Source organism: Parasteatoda tepidariorum, chromosome X1, assembly GCF_043381705.1.
Source record: "Parasteatoda tepidariorum isolate YZ-2023 chromosome X1, CAS_Ptep_4.0, whole genome shotgun sequence".
NCBI lineage: Eukaryota > Metazoa > Arthropoda > Arachnida > Araneae > Theridiidae > Parasteatoda > Parasteatoda tepidariorum.
Window position 1 is genome coordinate 27,287,349 of NC_092214.1, and position 15,719 is coordinate 27,303,067.

The 15,719-nt window shown below is 31.1% G+C and overlaps 1 protein-coding gene across 1 annotated transcript in view; it reads left to right on the plus strand.

Annotated features, from left to right (window-relative positions):
- LOC107440620 (tubulin epsilon chain) overlaps window positions 1–8,509 on the plus strand; it is a gene marked incomplete at its 5' end in the record, with an annotated part of 29,694 nt that extends 21,185 nt beyond the window's left edge. Inside the window, 4 exon segments of the mRNA XM_043043935.2 lie at window positions 4,735–4,863; window positions 5,654–5,797; window positions 7,143–7,317; window positions 8,336–8,509. Of these exon segments, the coding sequence (XP_042899869.1) occupies window positions 4,735–4,863; window positions 5,654–5,797; window positions 7,143–7,317; window positions 8,336–8,488 (601 nt within the window). The 3' untranslated portion in view covers window positions 8,489–8,509.
- Between the last annotated feature and the right edge of the window lie 7,210 nt (window positions 8,510–15,719).

Genomic DNA, 15,719 nt, shown 5'->3' on the forward strand with positions numbered 1-15,719 from the left:
TGATAACAAGAAAAATTGTAACTTTAAGATGATTTCATTTTATATACAGTTAAAAGTTTGGTATATTTTATCACAGAAACTTTTCCATGCATAAAAAATAAACACTCTGGGCTTGCACTGCCACATAATCCAGAGTTCTCCCTAAGAATAAAAAAAAGGGCATGGTGCTTCCTCTTTGAAAAGGGCACCCACTTAAGACTGTAAAAAAATTTTAATATTGTGTAAGAACTGAATTTTATCCTCAACAGTTTTTAAACTACCCTCTTATACTATTTTAGTTGTATATTTCAAAGAAGAGAAATTTTTAATTAATGAAAATAATTAAAGACATGCTAAAAGACAATCTTAGAGCATAATTTTTTTTCACAAAAAAGTAAAGTAACAAAATAATGATTAATTGATAAACTACTTGAAAGCTTTTTTCTATAATTGAAACTGAAAATTATTAGAAAATTAACATTTAAATGTTTATTTTCTTTTAATAAAAAAAGGTATTTATTGAAAAAATAGTTTTAAAATTTAAAATCACTTTAATTTATGAATATCTCAACCCCTCCTCCCTCCAAAAAAAGAGACTTATAAAAATTTTACCTGTTGCTAATAATCCTAACAAAGTAAATATTTGTGATAGTAATCAGAATTAAACTAAAAACACAGAGAATTATAACAGTGTGTAATTATTATTTAAATAGTGAGTTAATTTTTTTTTCAAAATGGTGTATGAAAAAAGGCAGTGTTTTTAAGGGATGACTGCTTGTTTTTACACAAAGGGCATAGAGGGTGCATTTATTGTTATCAAAGGGCAGGCAGGGTGGGTGGGCTTTCAAAAAAAGCTTATGGGGAACACTGTGTAAACTATAAACTGAATTGAACTCTCTGTTGTCAAATTCTTTTTTCAGTTACTAATGTACTCTTAGTACCTGTTTTCATCTTTCTTCATACAAATATTATAACAAGAAATAGCTAAAGTAAAAATGTACAAAACCCATTGAGGCAGGGTCACGTTATGTTACAAATTAACATTAAAAAATCCTTAAACAACAGATACAAACATAAATGTCACAACTTTATTTATGCAAATGGATAATACACCTACCTGTTTTTGATGCAAAAGTACAGAGAGCAATAAAAAAAAATTTATGCAAAATCTAGGTTATTAATAAGCAAAAATGATTCTTGTCTACTTAAACTGCATTAAAATTTCACGATGTGTTTAACATTTTGTAAAAACATAAATATGGCTGTTATCTTTTTTTGTTTAAGATAAAATTATAATTTTGAGTAATAATTTTGATTCAAATAATCAATAACAAAATGTATACCTAAATATTTTTATCTTGGTTTAACAAAGTTGATTTATAATGACTTTGACTACAACTGCATACATATAATTTAAATAAAAATATACATATCCCTAACAATGTTCTTCAAAATCAAAAGTACTGAGTTAAAAAAAATTACTGCTCACAATTGTAAATTTAATCGTTATATCACTACTAAAATATATAAATTAGAAAGCAACTTCAGGCAAGCACCAAACTTAAACTTACAAAACAATAAAAATAAATTATAAAATTTTTATGAAATTATTATTACTTTTTACAGGAAATAAAAACTATACCCATGATGAAATGTAAAAAAGATATGTCATTACAAAATTCTTTATTTTTCTCTTTAAAATTTTTTTTATAATTTATTATATTTCCATTTTTATCGCTTTTCTATTATTCTATATTATTTATAAATTGCCTATTTACGTTTATATATTATCATTACTATTATATATTTACATTTATAGTTTATCTAGATCACTATTTCATATTTTATTCTGTGTAGTTTGCAAGGAATCTAAAAAAACGAATTTAAAAATAAAGGCCGAACCTCATATAGCAGAATCATTTTTTGAAACTAATGTTATAGTTACATTGTTCAGTTTTCCTTTGACCATATGTCATGTCATGTGACGATGACACAGTGTAGTTGGCCCTCTATCATATATCACTGTCATTTTGACATTATTCTTACAATTATCCCCTCTTTAAAGACAATGTTTCCTAAGTGTTAATTAATTTAAATTTCTTCTCTAGGTACTGGGTCCTCTTAAGCAGTATTCAATCTTTTAAATAATAACAAGAAATAATCTTGATGTATAACATTGTTTACTTTGATTTTTTCGTATTCTATAAAATATTTTTGATGAAGGATTCTATCAAATTTTTATTCTCTTGCTAATAAAAAGAGATTGTTATGGCATGTAACACTAATGAAAGATAGTGCACACAGAATTTAACATTGTTTTCAATAATGACCCATTTTACAAATAAATATCTCTGTGGTGACAATATATAAGGAACTAGATCATGTATAGTGGAATAAAATAATTAAGAATAGTGTTGTGAATTATCTTTAATGAAGGGTAGCATAATAAAATTGACTACAAATAAGTTTTAGAATAGTTATCTAACTAAAGCCTTGCCCAGATCACCAGCAACAACGCATGCATACACAAAAATAAACACATTGTGTAGTATAAAAATCATAAAGAATTACTAATTTATTTTACATCACTTTAATGCTAAGAAATTTGTCTACTTTTCATCAGGGCTAAAGAAGGGCTAGTTTATTCCTTACTCAAAGCTGAAGCTTCGATTCCCCACCTTGTGACGCCACGCCGCACACAAATCTCAAAAATCGCAACTAAACTTATATGAAAACTTTGCTGTTTACACTTTCCTTAAGAAATAAATTGCATATTTGAGACCTTTCTGGCAATAGCTATCAAACTTTACATTGCTAGCAAATTATTTCTGTTCAAAACTATAGTATTCATCCATTTTCTTGGTATTCCTCAAATTATTAAAAAATAACATTTTAAGTCAGAAAAAATTTTCTATGGTCGTCGTCATCGTTTCTTTATCTTTTTCTAATTTCAGTTTTTAACTTTTGCTGTTAAATAAAAAAACGTGTAGAAAGGCACTTTTATAGTTACATATTGTCCGATAGCAATAGTTTATTAATCAGGGTGCCTAATTTTGATATATTTTCATATATATATGTAATAGCAATTTTTTTTATACATTACCACTAAGAAACAAAAACCTCAAATGCTAATTACTAAAAAAATATAATAATCCTTGATCATATAATAATGGAAATATTACACTTGGTCATAAGTATTTAAAATTAAGGCGTTAAAACACATAAATATTTTGAATAATGACATTAAAAAATGCATTATGAAATTGGAAGTGTTAATAATTTTTAGTTTTAAAGTTCAGGATTTTTCTTTCTTTGACCTTTTTCTATTCTGTTTAAAGTTACGAGATAGTATCAATTTCAATGACCTAATAAAAGTTCTTAAACGTCTAAACAAAAAACATACTGCTTTTTTATTCACTGAAATTTTTCTAGTACATTTTATAGTAATTTACGTTTGTGTTTTATAATAATTCAATTATTTTGTGTTTTATAATAATTCTTGCCAGTGATATTTGACTGTTAAATTTTTGCAATCAGATGCGAGAATTGTCTCAAAATAAAAAATTATGGACAACAATGAATGTATTGAAATAAATTTAAGAGAAGTTACACTTGAAACAATTTATTTTTAAAGCGAGAGGTTGATGCTGCGCTGCCGTGACGTCACTGACTGAAATCAGAAGCTTAGATCGGCACGAGTCTCTTCAAAGGAGTGACACCTAGCCCTTCTATTCTCTCTTTAGCCCTGACTATTCATACCGCCATTGTATATATTTGACCATGTGGGAAAAGTAATATTATATATCAAGTCAAGCAAGGTAATTCATATATAGCAAGCAAATTAGAAGGATCACGTAAATTTAGAATTATAAAAGTTCATTGCACTGCAATGAAAATTAACAAAAGTCATATGAAATTGAATGAATATTTAAATCTTATCTCTCATTGTAGGCCCACTTCTTCTCCTACTCCCTTTCCTCACTCCCTCCAAAACCCTCTTCTGTTGTCTCGTTGGCTAATCCATTATCAAAACATTCAGTAGACAAGTACTGCCTATTTTTTTTTAAAGAAGAACATCTCAAAACTAACTTCCAAGGCGGAAAGAAGCAGGCTAAGACTCATGAAAAAGGAACTATGCAATTTTGTTTTAATATAGCCGTGCAGCCAGGGGAAAAACTGTGTATGTAAATTGTAGTAGAATTTAAATAAAAAGGGTGTTTTAGAAACACTACACTCCTTTTTAAACTTAATTAAATGATTTTGTGAATCCAGCCACAAATCACTTATGTTTATTTTAAAAGATATAAAGTTTGCTGATTACTAGGTATAAATTGATTGAGAAAACTTTGGTGATTTCAAGCTACAAACAAAAAGGAAAATGTTAAATGTTTTATGTCACATGTATATGACATTTTTAGGAAATTAGACCAGCCAGCATGAAAATTTTAAAATATTTGTCTTAAAAGTTTTTTATAATATTTGTATGAAACCTCTGTTTTAAAACTAAAATATTTGCCCTACTAGCTTCTGAAGTAGCACCCCTTAACTGACTAGTACCCATTATTAGCTATTCCTCTTAGCTTTTGCTCATCAATGTTAAATTTTCTGAACTAAGTTTGCTTATTGTGCAGTCTAAAATGTGTGACATTTCATGAACTTCTGTAAATTTATTTATGCTATAAATTTTTTTTTTTTTTAAGTTTAATGCAAAGAAAAAGAACTTTTATTATTTCATTGAAATTCAGTTTATTTCAGCTATTCCAGGTTTCCTGGTGGCCTAAATATTGACATTAATGAAATTGTAATGAATATGGCACCTTATCCTCGTCTGCACTATCTTATACCAAGTGTTTCTCCAGTATTTTATTTTGAAGACTTATGTCAGTAAGTATTAAATTTATGCTAACTATAAAAATTATTGTTTACATAAAAATGTACATTATTATCAACATTTTAACTTTTCCATTTTCACTACTAAAAAACATTTTGAATTATCAATAACCACTATTCTGTTAACTTTTATCTGTTACTGTTTAAGGTAGAGGGAAGCAACACTTTGACAGATTGATTAATATCTGTATAAACTTGCATTGATTTTAGTGGGATTTTAATTAATTGATTAATCAATATAATTTGCTTGTGCTAAAAATATGTAAATTAAGTTAAAAGTATCTATAAACTGCATTTGATTGTGGTTTATTTTTATTTAAATGTTTTGCTTCATTTAAAGGACTAAATAATTTTTGTGGGACTGAATTATAATCTAATTTTAGCTGTAAACTCTACATTTTTACTTTTTTATTCTGTAATAGTATTTATACTTAAATCTCTTTGAAAACATACATATTTCTTCAATTTAAAACAAAAACTTTCTTTAAAATTATTTAGTCCCATTACTTGCTTAATATATAATTTGACATTAGTGAAGTCAAAAGCTTAAGCATCAAGACATGTTTATCTGAAATTTTCTTTTTAAACAACCCTTTTAAATTGAATAACATTGGTAAATACAATTTTGTTGTTCACAGAATCAATCGGGTATATAATGAGAAATTCCAAAGCATGCTTATAGTTCAAAAATAAACTGAAACGAATTACATTTTGTAGTTGAGTCATAGAGTAATTACAAAATTTTAATTGTTTTCTCCTTTGTGATAATTATTTTATTTCTTAGAAAGCCTGATGAAATGTTCAGTGAAGCCTTTTCAATGTCACATCAGTTATTTCAGTGCCCTTTGAGAGAAGGAGTTTTACTTGGGTGTGCCATTCTTTGCCGAGGTCGAATTTCCATGTCTGATACATTAAGCAATGTTGAAAGGTGAGATAATTGTAATCTTCTTACAGCATAATACTCATTTGAAATATATGGGTAAAAGGGGCACGATGCTCTTGAAAAATGTATTATAGTTTTTTTCTGAATACAGGTATCTATATTTTTTGCTAATATGGAGTTCTTCGACTATAGTATATATAACAACCTACTACAGTCTAGATGTAATAACTCAAAATATGATAACTCTAATATCACTTTAAACACTATCTTTTTCTGTCCCAACCCCTTTATTTTTAAATCCATGTTCTTGATTGTTATGTCAATCTCGCCAGTCACAAAACCATTCTTTTATGGAATTCTGATTACACATGAACATTTACAATCATTTGACATTTTTTTTTTCATATTTCTTTTTATTACTACAAGTATTATTTTTGATTTGGGACTTAGATTTAATCATGAAAATCTGAATTATGTCACTTTTTTATTTATGTGATTTTTATTTCTACATGCCATTTGGGCTTCATTTATTCACAATGATTGATATGCTATATTTCCAGTGATACATACTTTGCAATAAACTTATGAGATTTCCATGGTAATTTACAAGTGTGAGGCACAAATATTTTATATTTGCTAAAAAATTTTAATAATTTTCAAAAGAGCTGTAGCAGGTAGTTCGTATTTTGCTTCAATTACTGATTTTTTCAAAAAACCTATCACTTACATTATATCAAATCTTCTGCTTAATTTCTAAGCTAAGAGGCTATTTTCACAATCAAGGATCTAATAAAACTAGAATCAACCACAGGCTTGCAACCAAATGAAATTCTCACAAAAGAATTACATCAGCAAGAGGAAAACAATGCAATTCATATCTCTTTTCCTGCATCACCATCAATGTCACTCACTTCATTGTCAAAAGTCCACACCGCCTCCAAAGTTTAGTTGGTCGCATCACCAACTGCAGATTGGTGTAAACTAACTGTGACTCCCCACCTCAGTTCCAAGGACAAAGGTGCTATCCTCACATCTTTAATTCAGGAAAAGGAGTAAGGTTGTTTCAACAGAGAAGGTTACTGCAAAGTTTGCCATAAGGAACACAGTTATATTAAATTTAAATATTGTAAAATTTTCAGCATTTTCCTTTTATAAAAATAATTTTAAAACCTAATATTTAGTCATTCTTTGTTGTACTATGTTAAAATACAATAAACTCTAATAGAATAGCAATTAGATTGGTAAAAAAATGAATAATTATTCAAATTTTTGTTAAATAATGGTTAAAACCTTACTAGTAAAAAAAGTTTCTTGAAAGATATTTTTCTATGCATTTATGTCTTAGTTAATAGAATTTTTTTTATTTAATTACACTTTTTGATCATTTTAGATTAAAAAATACTCAAAAATTTGTACCTTGGAATGAAGATGGTTTTAAGATAGGATTTTGTGATGTACCTCATATTAATTCTCATCACTCACTTCTCATGCTTTCGAATACATCATCAATATCAAAACCATTGAATTTATTGAAAGAAAACTTCATGAAAATGTATCGTAAAAAGGTATGTAATCAATATTTTGCAAACTTTTGTATGTTATTGCTGTTGTGACACAAAAAATTAAAAAACGTGAAAAATTCAGAAACATGCAATTTTGTAATCATAGTTACTTAAAATAATGAAATTTTGTTGAGAGTACTTTTATGCACCTTATGGGTAGAATTGAAGCTTACTCTCTATCTCTCTCTGTAAGTATTTATAAAAATTTTAAGAAATTTAGAATGATTCTAATGGAGGAATGTGAAAAATATTTATTTAAAAAAATGTAATATTATGTACTACAAATTTATGCAAGCAGCTTTGTGGTTGTATTAAACTTCGAAAAATATTCACTGAAGAGAAAAGACTGCAAATTGGAAACAAAAAATATTAAGTAATTCAAAGAAATGGATTCAAGCACACCGCGTTCAATGCGGCTATTGTTTCACAAAGAACTTTGCAACTATTGGTACTGCGACCGGGAGAAATAAATTCAGGCAAGGAGAAATGTTTTTTTGCTTAGGTAGTAAGGATGTTGCATTGAGCAAAAATAATGGTACTTTAAACTTCATGTCTACCAGTGCTTCATTTACTGCATTAAAGATTTTTGCTAAATGTCTTAAGTGACTTTTTATTCAGAAGCAACACTTCCAATTATTTCACTGAGGTACATTAAACTAAGATTAGAATTCTTTAGAATAGTCTAATTCTTTGTCAGAAATCTAATGATAATAACAATTAAAAATCTGATACCCCTTTACTGAGTTATTCAGTTTTTTTTTCTTTTTTTTTATATAAAACACTAGCTACCTTGTTATTAGTTATCATTAAATATATTGCACAGATATAAGAGCAATAATGAAGAAAATTTCTCATACTACTAATGAAATGCGGTGAAAAATGCGCATGACTTTTAAAATTTATATTGGATTAATTGGGAATTATTGTATGCTATGATGTAGTTTAACTAATTTTGTTCTTTTGTATGCGTTATTTTAATTGAAATTTTAAGTTTTTTTAAAATGTTAATTTTTTTTAATAGGCTCATTTACATCATTTCCTGGAAGTAGAGTCAATGGAGAATGATAACTTCAAATCATCACTTGCTGATTTAAAAGATCTTATCGAAGAATACAAATCAATGGAAAATGTTTCTCAGAAAACAGAATTACAACGCTTAAATGTTTTACTATAAATTAAATGTTATATTTTTTAATTGTGATCTCTATTATGTGTTCTGTGATATTTTTTCACTGTGATAACTAGTAAGGTAATTTCAAACTTTATACAAAAGATAAGTTATTTAAGTACAATATTGGGGATTTTCATTGTCAACTCTTTTATTAAGATCATTGATCACACTACATAAGTTATATTTACATTTATATTGAGTGGAAATTTTAACTTTAAAAAAAAAATCCTGAAATAAAAGAGTTCAATTTTTAAATTGTCATTTTTTGAAATATTTGACACAATAAAGAACATAATTTAAAATTATTCAAATTACTTACTTCAAATATTTTCTTCTTTTATCACTGAAATTAAATGGAGAAATACTACGTAACTTTATTCTTTTAGTATCTGAAATTTTACTTAGCAGAACCTAAGCACAATGTAGAAATTTTTCCAGAGAATGGAACCAGGAAAGCATCTAATGATATGAAAATTGCTAATAATTTCTTATAATGTAAAAATAACTTTACATGGGCACATCAGATAATTATTTTTTTGATAATTATTTAAAGGTGCTATGTACTAAACCAACAATCTTGCCAAAAAAGTTACAGAGCACTTTAATTTCAAGACCAAAAAATGCAGTAAATATTATATTTTATCTAAATTAAATTTGCACAAACGTATAATTGCATGCAAGAATGAGACTAAAAGATATAAAATTTTTACATCTCTTAAAAGCTGCCTTAGTGTGAATGATCAAAATTTTACTACAATCAATTACTATAACAAAATAGATTTTTGTTGAAAACAATTCCATTGCTTGTATTTTGCTGATTATAGATTATGCATTATGAACATAAATAAGTTTTAAAAAAGGTAGATGTAATATGTTAACATTTTAAACAGAGCTTTTTAAAGAAAAGAAATTCAAGAAATGTACCAGATGCTGGAGTCAAGTTTCTGGTATTTATGAACTAGCCATATAAAAAACCTATATAATGCATTTAAAAAGCTTGTTTTCTCAAAGAGTATACACAACCTTACAGATGAAAATATAAACAAAATTCTTCTGTACATTGGTTTAAATTTTTTGTTTTGACAATAATATAAATGTTCTTCAACTAAATTTTAAATATTAGGCAAAGAAATTTTTACTATTATATTATTTTAAACGTGATGAAAATATCTATATACTTCTCAAATTTCAATCGAATAATTCAAAATTAAAGTAATAATTACAATACTAGTAGCATAACTACTCATAAGCTAGAGTTAATGTGGACTTCTCAACTGTTAAGTGTTGAAAAAGTTTTTTAGCATTCGCGAACTGACTTTGCTTTCACTAATATTTTCTTGTGTTTTCTGGCATAAAATTGCATCGGCTGAAAAGGATATTTTACAAATTTTTTCGTTTAACCTTCAACTTTTTATGACTTTTTGAAAGAAATGCTAGGAAATTATCACTAGGAATCATTTTGTTAAATGATTAATGCTCTTTTATTTTCCCAAAGAAATAAAGTACATTAAAAATTATAAAGTAAAATCTGTCCCCTTCCATTGGAATAACATGCTTGTGTTCTATTAGTGTTTCAGGAGTAAACAGGGCGCAAAAAAAAAATTATGTACCACTCTGAATAACTTTTAATCCAATAACTGGATCTTCAGTCCCGCAGTGGACTGATCGTTAAGACACGGTTCCCAGCAGATCACCGAAGTCAAGCATCACTGGCTACGGTCAGTGTGCGGGTGGGTGACCACTTGGATCAGTCTGCGTAGGGACCGAGGGTGTGCGGTATTGGTCCTCGTTAAACTGTTCTATCGTAAAGTGCTCGACTTCGCGTGCAGGTCGTCGGGCTACCGAAGCGGGGGTGCCATCCCCTCTCTGCAGAGGATCAAAATTGTGATGGCATGTCTTCGGATCATCCTCAGGGGTGTTTCCCAGACCGTCGCCAATAGCCCATCGTGCAGCTCTAGTGCGACGTAAATTAACTACGACAACAACTGGATTTTCGCGTTCTAAGTCTCAATCAAAATGGTTAGAAGGGATGATTTCAAATATGCTAATTAATTTTAAGATACAAAATTATACAGACAAACACTTCTCTGTATAAACATGCCTTATATTCAATGGATTCGGATTTCTGACCCAAAAATGCAGATGATTCCGGGAAATATGTTCCCAATAGTTTGGTTAGGAAAGTGTTCCAAAGTTTAGACCTCTTAATATTAATTTTATTCTGTGAGTATTTCAATCTCGAGAACATTTTAAGCGAATTGAAGAAAATTTTGCACACAATTATCAAATTCATTTATCCAAATATAATTCCTTGAAGAAAAAAAAAACTTGTCGTGAGTTATTATTTTATTTAAAAACAGTCGGGGGCGTTAATAAAATCCTAAGCGAGAGGATCGGTGGATTTTTATTAAAGAGATAGTGAAATATGATTGATAACTACTTTTGTTGTGTAGAAAAAATCAAAAGTACCATTAGAATTAGATTATGATTATCCCATTTATCCTCAATCTTGTCATCTCACTTTCCGATTTTGATGTAGCTAAAATAAGACAAAATCATTTTAATAGTACATGTGTTCCGTAATGCCCTTTCTTAATATATATTTTTCTCTTGATGATAAATGTCATATTCTTCAATACAAAAAAAAAACTAAATGGTATTTTTACTTATTAGTGATTAAAAAAATTCGTGGTTTTTAGTCAAATTTTTTTTAAGATGATATTACTAACTTTCCTGATCTCAATCAAAATATTAAATACCCTATTTATTTGAAAAATTTAATGTTATGAAAAAAAAGTTGAGGTCAAGAAACTGATTGCTTGTTTTTAAAAATAACGGAATTTTTCGGCTAAGAGCCACTTATTATTTTTTAATATCAAAAAACAACTTGATTTTTTATGTTTAAAAGTATGATATTTAACATTGGGCAAAAAATTTTTAAAAAAAGAGGTAGTAAAGGACGTGATTTATTCCTTGTAAAAAATTTTCCCAAAAATTATTTCAATAACTTTTTTTAAATTCTTTATTCATTTGGAATGAACCATCTAAATAATTATCTAAAGATATGAAGAAGACAAAAGAAAAATGAACGAAAAGCAGAGCGCTCGTTAGTATCACCATCATAAAGTTTTTAGACAACGTGTACTTAACATTTTACTTGATAATCGATTTTGAACAGCCGACCCATTTCTGAGTTTACGACTATCAATGTTCAACTCCGTAGCCTTGTAATTTCGAACCCAATCCAGAGGAAAAATGAACTCCTGAATCAAACATTGGCACAAACTAACCTTTATAGAGGACTTTTTTGATGGAACTACTCAGCATTTGCGTTACATGGAGAGGAAAATCTCCCACAGTTAGCCAGGCGGCAAGAAGACTAACCCAAGATCCTTCTACTCTTGAGGATGTTTTACGTCAGCACTATGTTTTCGAAGCAAGGCGGGTGAGGAATTCATATCGACCACCCATCACTGGGAATCGAACCTGGATCATCATATATATAAGCCGCGCTCAATCCCCTGAACCATCACGGCTCTCTACAACATGTACTGTGATTTGAGAGTCAGCCCCCTTGTAGCATACACCCTACCCTAAGCTACAATCACTCTTAAAAACTCTACGTCCAAGCGCCGGAATATTTCAGAAAATTTTATACGTGTTGCATTTCTGACCAAACTACGGACAAGCAAGTTATATTATTCTACATTCTTTACAATATAGATATCCCATTTATTGTTAAAACAAATATTCCCCCTCAGACACGAAGCTAATGTTGGAAAGAGAATGGCAATTTGAAACCGTGAACATTTCCCGAAGTAAAATAGATTGAACATGCTCTGATATCGATTTACCTCACTGACCTTATAGTATTGCGCTTTTAAGTAATGAAAGAACAATTGTTTTACATTTTTTGAATGGAAAAACAGACTTTTATCGACATGGTAAAAGAAGCTTTTAAGTGTTTTTTTTTTTTTTTACCTAATAAGAGTTTCAGCTTTTTTTTTCAAAAACTAGTAGTTAGAGAAAATCAAAAATTATCATGCATGATGGGGATGTTTGAACCCCTTCCTTACCTACCTCCATGAGAATCATTCGTGAAGGATAACTTGAAGGCACAAAAAATTAGAGAGAATTTTACATCGAAATTGTTTCACTTTATAATAAGTGCCTAAACAGTCATGATGACAGTATTGTAAATTAAAGTAAGGTACTATGACTTTGTAAATAAACTTTTGCGTTGTCTCTTTTAACTTAGCTTTGCTGATGAGTTCTTTGCTTTCTAAATGACCTTCGTGAGTTCTTTGCTTTCTAAATGACCTTCGCCTTACAGAAAAGAGGTACAGAACCCGTTATCCGGAAATCGGAAAACCAAAAAACCGGAACGAAATTCGATAAAGTTTCCCCGCCATTTTTTAAAAAAAAAATTTTTTTTCCTCATAAGATTTTTGGATTTTTCTTTCTTTTTCGAAAGATGTTTACCGTACCATCATTTTAGAAATAATCATTACTGTATTACTTCATCGTTTTTTCTTCTTTTTGAGATTATTTCCTAACATTTTTTTTTTAGTTGGGTTTAACAATAAAAAAAAACGGCTTTTTGTAGCGATTCAGAAAACCGGAAAAATCAGTTATCCGAAATAGCGATGGTCCCGACTGTTCCGGATAATCGATTCCCTACTGTACTTTCAAATTAAATGGTGGTCTGAACAGGGCCGGTCCGAGGAATAAAGCTGGCAACAGTTATGTATGGCTCCAAAGTGTGGTAAGGTTAGATAATAGGCAAAAGCTTTTTACGATCTTATTTTTTCCCTTTTTAAAAGCTTTTTTTCCTTGCCAGCATGTTAAAAATAACAGATAAAACGCACTTATTTTCCTAAAATGAAATGTTGAAAATAGTTTTGCAACCAAATAACCCTGCAAACCGTGTACATCCCTTGTTTTAACAGTGTCGATGACATCCTGCCTTGTGACAATTGACCATCTGCAAATACAGATGGTCCCGCAGTGGACTGATCGTTAAGACACGGTTCCCAGCAGATCACCGAAGTCAAGCATCACTGGCTGCGGTCAGTGTGCGGGTGGGTGACCACTTGGATCAGTCTGCGTAGGGACCGAGGGTGTGCGGTATTGGTCCTCGTTAAACTGTGCTACCGTAAAGTGCTCGACTTCGCGCGCAGGTCGTCGGGCTACCGAAGCGGAGGTGCCATCCCCTCTGCAGAGGATTAAAATTGTGATGGCTTGTCTTCGGATCATCCTCAGGGATGTTTCCCAGTCCGTCGCCAATAGCCCATTGTGCAGCTCTAGTGCGACGTAAAATAACAATAACAACAACAGCAAATACAGATGACAATTGAGTTAAATACTATCGAGTTTTTTTTATTTTTAACATTTCTTCAAGAAAACCCTTTTGGGGAGGGAGAAAATTGATCTACCTTTAATAATGCCCCGCTATGTTCTAGGAAAAACTTGTTTTCTTAAGGTAGGTAAAATAGGAAGTTGTGATTATTGGTGTAATATTGACCTATCCATAAAAATTATTAATACAAAATTTATAAGAAAAAAGAATTAAAAGTGGTTTTTAATTTGTCAAAAAAATTAAAAAATTGCTTTGTTAGAAAAAGGGAATAACAGACACATTTTGAATTTCCTGCAGCACAATGCTTTTTGAGAAATCATCTATCTAAAATTTTTACTTGTTTCTCAAATTCTAAAAGTACACTGGTGTTGTTGTAGTTAATTTACGTCGCACTAGAGCTGCACAATGGGTTATTGGCGACGGTCTGGGAAACATCCCTGAGGATGATCCGAAGACATGCCATCACAATTTTGATCCTCTGCAGAGGGGATAGCACCCCCGCTTCGGTAGCCCGAGGACCTGCACGCGAAGTCGAGCACTTTACGGTAGAACAGTTTAACGTGGACCAATACCGCACACCCTCGGTCCCTATACAGACTGATCCAAGTGGTCACCCATCCGCACACTGACCGCAGCCAGTGATGCGGTGTTCGGTGTGCAGTGATCGGTGTTCTTCTGGGAACCGTGTCTTAGCGACCAGTCCACTGTGGGACACACTGTAAGAAATATAGAGAATTTGCAGACTTGGTGGATTATCACTGGAACTACTGGACCGATTTTAACTAAATTTGATCTGTACATACATTGATACAATATAAAACAAATAACCATTCAACATATACACACGCATTATCGTGTGTAATACTCGTTGGAGTTGGAAGGTATGAGATAACAGTTGCAGTATAAACAAAAAAAAATGTGTTAATAGGGAGTATAGTCCCCTCTTACAGATATACTAGCATTGCAGCGTGATTTCATACTTGAAATAAGGCAGTTTATCGTTTCCTATGGCAAATGATCCCACTCGTTCAGCAAGACTGTTTTCATTCCCTGGCAGGTTCTCGGAGGGGTAGCGAGCTGCAATTGCCCTCACCCACCAGAGATTCCAAGACATGCTCCATAGGACTGATGTCTGGAGATCTGGCAGGCCAATCCATCCGACAAATTTCCTCACTCTCTAGAAATTCGTCTAGTAGAAGAGCTCTATGTTGCCTCGCGTTATCGTCCATTAAAAAGAACTCAAGGCCAACTGTACCCCTAAAAGAGTGAAGAGCGACATAGAGCTCCAAGACCTCATCCTTATACCTTACACCAGTCACAAAGCCTCTTTCAAAGACATGGAGGATGCGCGGGCCATCCAGTATGATTCCTGCCCGGACCATTAAACCTGCTCCGCCACATAATGGTCGATTTCACGGACATTAGAGGATAAGTAACGGGTCCCTGGTTCTCTCCATCTGAACGTACGGCGAGATTCGGTGTTTAGGCTGGACCTGGACTCATCAGCGAAGAGAACCGTCACCCACTGATCCATACTCCGATCTCTATGCTTTCTGCACCATGTTGAACGGACTCTCCTGTTCGTATAAGTGAGAGGGACGCAAACAGCAGGTCTTCTTCTTCTTGTAAACAACCCTCTCTCATGAAGCCGTTGAAAACAGTCACCTTTGGTACAAGGGCTCCTGTGACTGCATGCAAGTCACGAGAGAGTTGAGAAGCTGTAGCTCCTCCGTTACGCCTTGCTGTAATGGACATATGGCTATCTTCTCTGGCAGTCGTGGCTCTTGGATGACCTTGCCCAGGCATTTTCTTGATAGATCCGGTATCCTGGAACTGTTTCCATAAGTTACACACGACGCTGAGCGCTAAATTGAA